The sequence below is a fragment of the Orycteropus afer genome, unplaced genomic scaffold (assembly GCF_000298275.1).
Source record: "Orycteropus afer afer isolate SDZICR_OR568_19922 unplaced genomic scaffold, OryAfe1.0 scaffold00342, whole genome shotgun sequence".
Lineage (NCBI taxonomy): Eukaryota > Metazoa > Chordata > Mammalia > Tubulidentata > Orycteropodidae > Orycteropus > Orycteropus afer.
Window position 1 is genome coordinate 1024162 of NW_006921929.1, and position 12541 is coordinate 1036702.

The 12541-nt window shown below is 36.8% G+C and overlaps 1 protein-coding gene across 1 annotated transcript in view; it reads right to left on the reverse strand.

Annotated features, from left to right (window-relative positions):
* Positions 1–12541, reverse strand: part of THSD7B (thrombospondin type 1 domain containing 7B) — a 1104189-nt gene that overhangs the window by 603916 nt on the left and 487732 nt on the right. Inside the window, exon 7 of the mRNA XM_042782491.1 lies at positions 3220–3411. Within this exon, the coding sequence (XP_042638425.1) occupies positions 3220–3411 (192 nt within the window). The remainder of the gene's footprint in view (positions 1–3219; positions 3412–12541) is intronic.

The window sequence follows — 12541 nt, forward strand, 5'->3', positions numbered from 1 at the left end:
GTGCTCCTCTAATTTTTTATGATGTCACCCATCTACATTCCCATAGCTCTTTTAAGGCATTTTCATAGCCTTCATCTTTCTCCCCCTTGCAACAAGCCAGCATGACAGAACAGGGTCCCAGGGTGTAAGAATCAGGTAGCTTGGCAATGTTAGTGGTAGTTCCAGCTCAAGAAGCCAAGTCTCCTGATTTTTAGTTGGGATCTCTTTTTACCAAAAATATTCGAATTATGCTCTAAGCTATATGCTGTTGTTATGTGCCGTTGAGTCAGCCCCGACTCATAGCAACCTCTCTTTGGGTTTCCAAGGCAGTATCACTACGGAAATAGATTGCCAAATCTTCCTTCTGAGGAGTGGCTGGTGGGTTTGAACTGCCAGCTTTCTGGTTAGGTGTCAAGTGCCTTAGGCATTATGCTACCAGAGCTCCTACTCGAAATAGGAAGTGTCAACTAAGCTTTGCTTCCTTCTCATAAAAAAAGAAAAGAGAAAGAAAGAATGATGAAAAATAACATCCACCTGATTTATAGGGTGGATATATGTAGTTATTGTTAGCTGTGGTTGAATTGTCCCTTGACTCATGGTGACTCCATATGTTACAGAATAAAACTGTGCCATAGAGTTTATTTGGCTATATTCTTTATGGATATAATCCTCCAACCCTTTCTTCTGAAGAGCTTCTGAGTGGGTTCAAACTGCAAACCATTTAGTAGCACCAATCACAAACCACTTGTGCCACCATAACTAGGGGCTAAATATGAATATGTAAATGCCCAAACCAACCAAACCTCTTACCATAGACTCAATTCTGACTCTTGTTGTTGCTAGGTGCCATTGAATTGGCTCCGACTTTTAGAGACCTTATGTGGGCAATCTACTTCCGTAGTGATACCGCCTTGGAAACCCAAGGAGGGGTCTCTTTGAGTCAAGTCTGACTCGATGGCATATAACAACAACAACAACAACAACAACAACAATATGTACAACAGAATGAAACATTGCCCAGCCCTGAGTCATCCTCACAATCCTTGCTATGCTTAAACCTATCATTGCAGTCACTGTTACAATCCATCTCATTGACTATCTTCTCCTTTTACACTGACCCTCTACTTCATCCAGCATGACATCCTTCTCCAATGGAGAATGGCCCCTTCTGACAACATGACCAAAGCACTTGAGACAAAGTCTGCCCATTCTCATTTCTAAGGAGCATCCCAGCTTCACTTCTAGGACAGATTAGTTCATTCTTCTGGAAGTTCATGGTATTGTCAGTATTCTCTGCCAATCCCACTATTCAAAGGCATGAACTCTTCTCTTTGGTCTTCCTTATTCACTGTCCAGCTTTCTCAAGTACATAAGATGATTGGAAATACCATGGCTTGGGTTAGGCAAATCTTAGTCTTAGCAGAAAGATATTTACTGTGGCATCTTTGCTCTTTAATACTTTAAAGAGCTCCCCTGCAACAATTTTGCCCAGTCCAATATGATGTCTGATTTCTTGATTGCTGCATCCGTGGGTGTTAATTGTGGATCCAAGTAAAACGAAATCCCTGACAACTTCAATCTTTTCCTCATTTATTGTAATGTTGCTTATTGTTCCAGTTGTAAGCATTTTTGTTTTCTTTATGTTGAGGTATAATCCATACCAAAGACTATGGTCTTTGATCTTCATCAGTAAGTCCTTCAAGTATCCTCACTTTCATCAAGCTAGGTTGTGTCATCTACATATCTCAGGTTGTTAATGAATCTTCCTCCAATCCTGATGATGATTTCTTCTTCATATAGTCCAGCTTCTTGTATTATTTCATCAGCATACAGATAGAATAAGTGAGGGGAAAGGATACAACCCTGACGTATACCCTTCCTGATTTTAAACCACGGAGTATTCCCTTGTTCTTTTTGGTCTATGTACAGTCTCTTGGTCTATGTACAGTCTCCTCATGACTATACTCAAGTGTTCTGGAATTCTCATTCTTTGCAATGTTGTCCAAATTTGATATGATCCACACAGTCAAATGTGTTCACATGGTCAATAAAACACACAGGTAAATATCTTTCTGTATTCTTTGCTTTCATTCAAGATCCATCTGACATCAGCAATATCCTTTGTTCCACCTTCTCTTTTGAATGCACGTGGAATTTCTGGAAGTGCCCTGTCAATATACCACTGCTCCTGTTTTTGAATTATCTTCAGCAAACTTTTACTTGCATGTGATATTAATGATATTGTTTAAAAACTTCTGCATTCTGTTGAATCACCTTTCTTTGGAATGGGCACAAATATCAATATCTTCCAGTTAGTTGACCAGGTAGCTATCTCCAAATTTCTTGGCATAAATGAGTAAGCACCTCCAGTGCTACATCCATTTATTGAAACATCTCAATGGGCATTTAATCAATTTCTGGAGGCTTATTTTTTGCCAGTTCCTTTAGTGAAGCTTGGACTTCTTCCTTCAGTACCATTGTTTCTTGAGCATATGGTACCTCCTGGAATAGTTAAACATTGACCAATTCTTTTTGGTACAGTGACTCTGTGATTCTGACTTATAGTGACCCTAAAAGGACAGAGTAGAACTGTCCTATAGGGTTTCCAAAGCTTTAACCACAGCATCACCAGAGTTTCCTAACTATATGATAAATTAGAGGATTAAAGAAGAAAAAAAAATACATAGAAATGAAACTATGGTGTCACGAATTCAATTGTATCCCTCAAAAAAAAGTTAAGTTGGAGTACAAACCACTGTACTTCTACGTAGGACCCTGTGAAGAATAGGAGTTTTCTTTTTGTTATGGTAATGAGATAATATGAGAGCAGGGTTGGCCCTAAACATATTCTCTTTTCAATGATGTATTTGAAAAAAGGGCAGTGTGGACACAGGGGGAGATGATATGTGATGATGAAGGCAGATGCATCTGTAAGCAGCAAAGGAGCCCAAGGATTATCAAGACTTACAAGAAACTAGGAGAAAGGCCCCAAGTAGAACTGACACAGCCAAGACTTTGATTTAGTCTTTCAATCTCAAGTACTATGAGAAAATAAAATCCTTCTCCTTAAAGGTATTTTTTTGGTTATGGCAGCAGTAAGAAAGTGAGAAATTTGGAAGCAGTGTACACAAAAATGATAATTTATGAGTGGCCATATCCCAATATAAATTTATCGGTTATCTATTGGGGAAACAATTTTGAACAAGTTACTCTCATGTTAAAATCTTTATTGATGCTCACCTTCTCCAGCCAATGCCAGTATCATTCTTGACCTGGTCTGCTTCCCTGCTGAGTTTTTACTTGAACAGGACTGGGAACAGGATGACCACTCTGTCCACTCACTCACCATACAGTCCATTCTGCAGGGGATTTCACAAGTCATCCGTTCTGGAGGAGGAGGCACTGGGCAGAGACTCCCTGATACATCTTCTCCTATAAACAACAGGATCAAGACAAGTGATGATTAATGTATAATCCAAACCAGTCCAAGGAACATCGAGGTCCATTTTTTCCTCTATTACTTCAGTTTCATTTAGAAGACTACACCTGGTGTCTAAACCAATAAAGGATGGAAAATGATAGTTCTGGCTGCCTTTCATAATATTTATGTCAAGAAAAACTGTCCAGAGATCATTTAACATTTAGAAAGGTAGATATCACAGCAAAACTCCCATTTGTCAGCCTTCATGGGGACAAGGTTGGCTTCTTCTAAGAACAAGTTAGCTATGGATGGCAGGAGACTTATATGCTATTAACAGCCAAATGTAACAAGTATGTATTTTTCTGCAAAACAAAGGTAGGAGTAATCTGTTGGCTTGAAACTCCCATAATTTATGTTGAACATTCTATCCTACTCTATAAAGAAGAATTTTATCATTCTAATTTTCTTTTAGGAGCTCTGGTAGCATAGTGCCTACGGCACTTGACTGCTAATCAGAAGCCTGGTGGTTCAAACCCACCAGCCACTCCTTGGAAGGAAGATGGGGCAATCTACTTCCATAGTGATACTGCCTCGGAAATCCAAGGAGGGGTCGCTTTGAGTTGGATTCGACTCAATGGCAGTGGGTTTAATTTTCTTTTAGGTACTTTCACCATTAAATATTGCAACTTCAAGCAAGATTAACACATTATGATTCTTTTGTTCTGTTTGTGAACAGTGATAAATAATCTGAAACTACAATGGAAAAGGGCTTAGGGCTAAAATTATATAAGGGGTTAAGACAGAAGTTGAAAGCCAATGCTAAATTTTCATTAATACATTCTCTATTATCCATTTAAACAGTCCAGTGGATTAAATGAAATTTATACTAAAAAAAAAATGACATAACTTCATTCCAAATATCATGGATTCCCAATTTTGCTATTAGTTCAGTACCTTTTTATAAATTCAATTTTTATAAGACTGATAATAACATCACAGTATGAGATTTTAACAGAAAATATAAAATAACAGGGAATGATATTTTGCAATTACAGAGGTTAAGGGTAACAGAATCACTTCTAAGTTACTTTTCTATATTTCTAATGATGAAGATTTAAAAATTCTTTCAGGTTATTTATTCACATATGTTTAAAATAAAAATATCCCTCTTCACAGATCATAATTCAACTCTTCTGTTCACAGTCTCCTCATGAAAACAAAGGACACAAAGGATAGAGATATGACTTATTCTTTGAAATAACAACATGAGATAGGGAATGACAACTATAGGAGAGAGGCAGTTCTGTGTGAGTCTCTGCCTGTAGCATTCTCTTTGCCATGATCTGTCCATCATAAAATTAACTGCAAAGGCAACTAATATTTATCAAGCACTTTGTGCCAAGCACTCTGTTAAGGGCTTTGCATATATTACTCAAGCCTCTGAAGATGTACTTAGAGATAGGTGTATACTTAGAGACAGGTGTGATCCGTCTCACTGTATGGATGAGGAGTCAGAGGCTTAGAAATGAAAATGTGCTCAGGCTCATATAGGCCTGAGTTAGGAATCAACTCCAAACTTTCTGACTCCAAAACATGGGCTTTTCCCATTAACTATGCTGTGTCTAATTTCAGGGAAATGGATATTCCTTATCTGAGGAAGTAAATAAACAAGTCGACAGTAAGACTGCCTGAAGGAAAAGATGATGCACTGCTAATATTTGCATTTATATATGTAAATGAGGCCAGGCTCATTGCCCTGGAGGTACAAATAAAACTTCTCAAGCATATTATGAGAAGCAACAGAGGTTCCAGCAGATAATCAAGCTGAAAGATCAGTCCCAGTCATTCTCTTTTCAATTTGTTTTCAGGTTGAGTCCACACTGTATGTTTCACTCACACACACATGTATACATGCATACACACACACACCAACGAAGCTGATAGGTGAGTGGTGCTTTTCCGCATACAAAAGCAGGCAGACCAAAATAATGCCCAAAGGACATCTAATAAAAATTCAATATCTACATTTGCAAATATAATTAGCAGACATTTTATACAAAAACACTTTAAAATACTATCTTGCAAAGAACATTTTGGAGAATAATACGTTAATAAGGGTTTCATGAAAAAAGTGAGAGAAGAGCTGGCAAGTTGGTTAAAATAACAAAATAGTTGCATTACTCCTCAAAGTAATGTACTCCTCAAAGTGTTGAAAATGTCAATATACATTATATATTTTCTACAAGGGGAACAGGATAGTGTTTTTCAGACTTATTTAGCCAAAGACCATTTTTGATGAGTATTTCTTTCCCATAACTGGTATTTTTGTATGAATAGGTTTTTTATAAAAGTATCAATGATTATTCAATGAGTACACTATGTTCAAGGCAAACCAAACAAAATTCACCGCCATCGAGTCAGATCTGACTCATAGCGGCACCTCCCTGGGTTTCCAAGGCAATATCTCTGTGGGAGTAGATTGCCCAGTCTTCCTTCAGAGGTGGAATAAAAAGAGGTGAAGATATTATTAATCTTCATAGAACTCATGATTAGTGATGGAGATGAGCTATAAATAAGAAAAAAATAAAATAAAATCCGAAAGTAAATGTCAAATTGCCAATGCATGTTTCAAAAAGATAATACTGCATTGGTGCAGAGGAGAGAGGATCTCGGAAGGAACTGCATGATAGAAAAAGGTCTTCAACAAGGGAAAAGAGAAAGACTGAGAGCTAGTGGCCACGGGGAAGGATATTTCAGGTAATGAAAGTGTCAACAAAGGTAAAGTGGTAGGAAAGTACAAGTTATTTGGAGGACATTTAATACTGAAGGGGTTTGAAAAGAGAAAGTCTACATTAGAAGAGTTATTTGAGATCAAATTCTAAATGACTTGGAAAGACAGATAAGTTCTATTTTTTCTTTACTTTCTCAGCTACTCAGGTTTCCTATGATCCAAATTTAACGTGTTCTCCAATCAACACACATTTAGCATGCTAAATATTCACTTCAGGAATGCAGCATTTAAAAAAAAAAAAATCTGAATTCAAAAGAAAATAATTTGCAGTCAAGTTGCTTCCAAGTCATGATAATCCCTCATGATAATGTATGTCAGAGTAAAACCACACCCCAGAGGGTTTCAGTGGCTGGGATCTCTTGGAAGTGGATTGCCAGGATGTTCTCCAAGGTGCCTTTGTGTAGAGTCGAACCAACAACCTCTTGGTTACAAGCCAAGAGCTTAGCCCATAGTGCCACTCAGCAACTCCTTCTCTAAATTTTGGTGGCACACTGGTTAAAACATTTAGCTGCTAACCAAAAGGTTATTGGTTTGAACCCATCAGCGGCTTTCTAGAAGAAAGATAAAACAGTCTACTTGCATGATTTACAGCCTTAGAAATGCTGTGGGGCATGCACTGCCATTGAGTCAGATCCTACTCATAGCGGACCCCTCCTTGGGTTTCTGAGGTGATATTACTATGGAAGTAGATTACTCAACCTTCCTTCCAAGGAGTGGCTGGTAGGTTTGAACCACTAGCCCTATGGTTAGCAGTCAAATGCCTTAGGTACTACACCACCCTCTATCCTATAGGGTCCCTATAAGTCATAGTCAACTTAACGGCAGTGGGCTTTTGGTTTTCAGAAACTTATATATAACCCAATATATCCATTTCTTCAGTGCAATTACATTTTAATATGTCTACCAACCTGGGCTTTGAACAGGTTCATTACAGATTGACCCCCTGCTGAAAATTTGCATTTCCATCTCAGATACACTGGACCAGATTCTACAGTTTAACAAGATCCCAGGTGGTTGTTATAGATCCCCAAGTGATTCTTGTCTATGTGTTTTCACAGCTTAACTATACAGTGTAATTCAGAAACAATGGAGCAAACAGATCAACTTTCTTTAGGGAAGCCAATCTAATAGTCATAAACAGACCACAACCCAAAAATCACTGCCATCAAGTCAATTCCAACTTATAGTAACTCCCCCTCCCCCTCCCCCTACTGGTTTTCCAAGGCTGTAAATCTTTATGGAAGAAGATTGCCTCATCTTCCTCCCACAGAGCAGCTGATGGGTTTGAACCACTGACCCCCTGGTCAGAAGCCAAATGCCTAACCCTGACCCCACAATATATATATGAGCTATTTTATAAAAGATCTTGCAAAACAGAAGCTGCACAATGAGATCCTAATCAGAAGTGTCTACATGTGAGCCCTAGCACCAACACTTATCCTCGAGTATATCATTTAAGTTCTTTGAACCTCAGTTGTCCAGTCTTTAATAATTTAATAATAATATTTACCTTTCAGGGGCATTCTATGGATTAGAAATAAAGTATATAATGTAATACATAGCAATGTGAATAACACTTGGCTGACTCTCAATATACAGCAACTTTTTAAGATGTTGTTTGTAAAGATATGCACTACAGAAAACTAATGGCTTTCTTCATCTAAGGAATCTAGATATTTTTATAATAGTCATGAGAGACATTTGGTTTACCATTCATATATGTGTGCAAATAATTATTAAAGTTTCACAGGTTGGATTTCACCTAAAATATATTTATAGTTATCCAGATCATTTTATTGGTATAGTTGGCCAATATAAACCATTGATGAGCAAAAATTAAAGCACTTGAGCCTGAATGAGCTCATCTGCTCATCCACATTGGTACAATTATGTTTCCATTGCACAGAGAGTGCCCATCTCAAAAGAGAGCACTTAGGTTTTCCTGTTTTCATTTTCTTGGAAGGATCAATGACACTAACCGAAATCTCAGGCAAGTATGGAAAATAAAGCAGCATATGGGACAGAAATTTCCCCATTAAAGTGATTTTCACAAGCTCTGATAATCTAATGTCATAATAAAACAGACTATATTTAAGAGGAAAATTAATTTCATCTTTCATAAAAGCTCTATAAAATTACTGTCAGCCCCACCAGGCTCTCTGGAATCAATAGTGACAAACAACAAGTTCTCTCTTCATGGAGTAGATTTGTTTAAACTAGTTGTGATTCTCAAAATAGTGGATGCAGTATTGCTTCAAAGTTGGAGGTTCAAATCCACCACCCAATCCATGGAAGGAAGATGGAGCAAACTACTTTCCTAAAGATTTACTGCTTTGGAAACCCAATGGGGGTTGCTATGAGTTGGAATCAACTCAATAGAAGTGGGTTTTTTAATAGCTATCAGAGTATATAGGCTTTTTATATCAAACTAATGTTTAAACTAAGCATATGCTATGTACTACATCATGTAGCATTCTTAAGGAGCTGTGATGGCTCACTGGGTTAAATGCTCATCTGCTAACTGAAAAGTTGGTGGTTCAAACCCACCAGCCACTCTGTAGCAGAAAGATGTAACAGTTGCTCCCATAAAGATTTACAGCCCTGTAATTTACAGCCAAGGAGATGTTTATATTTCAACCCTATTGAGCAGTTCTACCCTGTCCTATAAGGTCGCTATAAGTCAGAATTGACTTGACAGCAATAGGTTGGAAGCATTATTTATTTTGTAACCTCTAAGGGACTGGGAGTTAATATTATAAACTACCATCTATCCTTTGGAGCAATAACAAATAAACAAACATAATAATTGTTATATAATAAGAATTACATATAATCTATAATTCTTAGTTTCTGAACTAGACTTCAACCTCCAAAAAAAGAAAACATAAAGGGTTTACATGAAATAGATGAGAAAAATATACAGAAAGAGATACCCAGATAGTCTCAAATGTACTGCATGATTTGGAAAGTACATCAGAATTGTGTTATTATGCAAACTTCAAACTACCTTATACTTCCAAAAATAAAGTACCCTGGGTACTTTATTGATATATCCTCTTGTATACTATTACACTATCTATGAAAACTAATGAAAGAGTTATTGAAAATACTCTACATGTCATAAAATTTTATATCCTATTTAAATCTCAGAAAAGAATGCCAATAAATGTTGATTAAATGCTTGCCAACAGCTGAGTAAGATGTCAACAGACAGTACATAGCAAATTTGGTGGAATTCATACGCACTTAATTCCATTTTCTTAATCTAAACATTACTTCCTCAAGGGCAAGTAGATTCTGGTCACTTCTGAAATGAAATCCTAATCAGCCAAGGAAATGTTTATATTTCAAACCAATAAAACATGGAATTAAAACTAGATAGAAGCTATTTGTACCATACTAATATTGCCAGCAATTCAACTGATGTTTCTATTTGCTGCTAATTTCACAATTTAAAGCTTACTTGTGTACCTAGTATACACATACTCAAAACTAAACTGACTGCCATTGAGTTGATTCAACTCATAATGAACCCTTCTTGGGTTTCCAAGACTGTAGCTCTACAGAAGTAGATTGCCCCATCTTCCTTCTGAGGAGAAACTTAAAGAAACTTGATGTTAAGTAAAAAAATATGAATAATAATAATAAAAAAACATTAGTACCTGCAATATAACAATAACATCTGATATTTGAGAAAGCTTAGAATAGTCTGTATACTAACGGCACATAATTTGATATTCACATCAATGCCATTAGTTTAGCACTATTGGTACACCCAGGCACACATAGTTTAAAAACTTGCTCAGAGTCATGCAGCTGATGTCTGAGCTGGGCCAGAAACACAGAATTGTAAGATAATACAAGTCATGTTCTTATCTATTATGCTGCATTGGTCCCAGGTCATATCTCACATATGCATTTCTTATTACATTGCTTCTAAGTAGTCTCATGATGCTGCTTTTAGATAATGCCAAACCACAGATAAAGGCTTCTAACTAGGTTCATCAGCAAGTTTAGGATTATAAGGCATAAGTTCAAATAACCAGTCTACTTGATTATCCAATAATAATATTATGGGGTGGGAAAATTAGATAACACTTTTCAAAAATAGAAAAGGTAAGCAAATGGAAGACAGTTCAGAATGTAGAGACAGAAGAATGAGATGGAACAAAAGATCAAATATGAAAAGAGCCAAGTTAGGATATTCAGCAAAAACAGTAAAGACAATGTAAGATTAGATAAATGACACAAACACAGTGAAAAATATCAAAATAATGTAAGAATGCTCACAAAGCAAAAATTAAGCAAACTCTAATCACTGGTAAAAGAAAAGAAAAAGAACATAAGATCAAAGGCTAAAATAATATGGGGAAAAGTCCCAGGTAAACACTAAAAAGAAAATAAGAAATAATAACAGTTGGGAAATAAAAGAAAACAATATTTTCAAGATAAAATATTCACAAAGGTCAAGAATTAGTGGAAATTGTATCCACACAGCAGGTGACCTGTTTGTTTTAGAAGAAAACTTTTTTGGTATCACTTGTCTAAGTTAAGAGCTATACCAAGTTCTTCAGCCTATAAGTATATTATAATGCCAGCTAATATTTTGATCACTTATGTGGCCAGTACATTATTATAATATTGTATATGCATTAAATCATTTAACCCTCAAAGCATTAATATCAGAAACACAAACATAGCACTTAGTAGATATCAGTTACTGCTGAGTGAATTACATGTTGTTGTTGTTAGGTGTCGTCAAGTCAGCTGTGACTTATAGTGACCCTATGTACAACAGAATGAAATACTACTCAGTTCTATGCCATGTTCACAGTCTTTGCTATGCTTGAGCCCATTGTTGTGGTCACTGTACAAATCCATCTCGTTGAGGGGCTTCTCTTTCTCCATTCACCCTACATTTTAGCAAGCACAATATCCTTCTCCAGGAATAGTGTTTTTTTGACAATATGCCCAAAGTAGGTTAGAGGAAGTCTAGCCATTTTGCATCTAAGGAACATCCCGGCTGTACTTCTTCAAGGACAGATTTTTTTCATTCTTCTGGCAGTCCACAGAATTTTCAGTATTCTTCATCAACACCACAATATAAAGGCATCAACTCTTCTTCAGTCTTCCTTACTCATTGTTTAGCTTTCACATGCATATGAGATGACTGAAAATATTATGGCTTGGGCTAGGCACACCATAGTCTTCAAAATGTTATCTTAGCTCTTTAGCACTTTAAAGAGGTCCCTTGCAGCAGATATACACAGTGCACTAAGACATCTGATGTCTATTCCCTGGAGAAGGATATCATGCATGGTAAAGAGGTGGGTAGTGAAAAAGGGGAAGGCCCTCAACAAGACTGATTGACACAGTAGCTACAATGATGACTCAAGTATAGCAAGGATTGTGAGGACGGGAAACAGCTGGACAGTGTTTCAATTTGTTGTACAGACGGTCACTATGCATTGGAGCTGACTTGATGGCACTACAACAACAACAATAACAGCTTCCATGCATGATGACTGTGGATCCAAGTAAAATGAAATCCCTGACTACTTCAATCTTTTCTGCCTTTATCATGATCTTGCTTATTGGTCCAGTTGTGAGGAATTTTGCTTTCCTGATGTTGAGATGTAATCCATACTGAAGATTGCAGTCTTTGATCTTCATCAGTAAATGCTTCAAGTAATTTTCACTTTCAGAAAGCTAGGTTGAGTGATCTGCTTATTGCAAGTTGTTAGTAAATCTTCCTCCAATTCTAATGCCACTTTTTTCTTTGTATAGTCCAGCTTCTTGATTATTTGCTCAGCATATAGATTGAATAAGTATGGTGAAAGTATACAGCCCTGACTTACATTTTTCCTGACTTAAACCATGCAGTATCCCCTTGTTCTTTTTGAATGACAGCCTCTTGGTCTCTGTACAGGTTCTTCATGAACATAATCAAATGTTCTGGAAATCTCATTCTTTGCAATGTTACCCATAATTTGTTATGATCAACATAGTCAAATGCCTTCACATAGTCAATAAAACACAGGCAAACATCTTTCTGGCATTCTTTACTTACAGTCAAGAGTCATCTGACATCATCAATCATAGGCTCCGTTTCACATCCTCTTCTGAATGGAGCCTGAATTTCTGGAAGTTCTCTGTCAATATACTGCTGCAACCATTTTTGAATTATCTTCAGTAAAATTTTACTTGTGTGTGATACTGATATTGTTTTAAAAAAATTACACATTCTGGGGGAGGCAGGGCAAGATGGCGGACTAGGCAGAAGGATTGCACAGACCCTCTTCAACAAAGAAAAGGGAAACCAATTAACACAGACACAGAAGATAATCTTG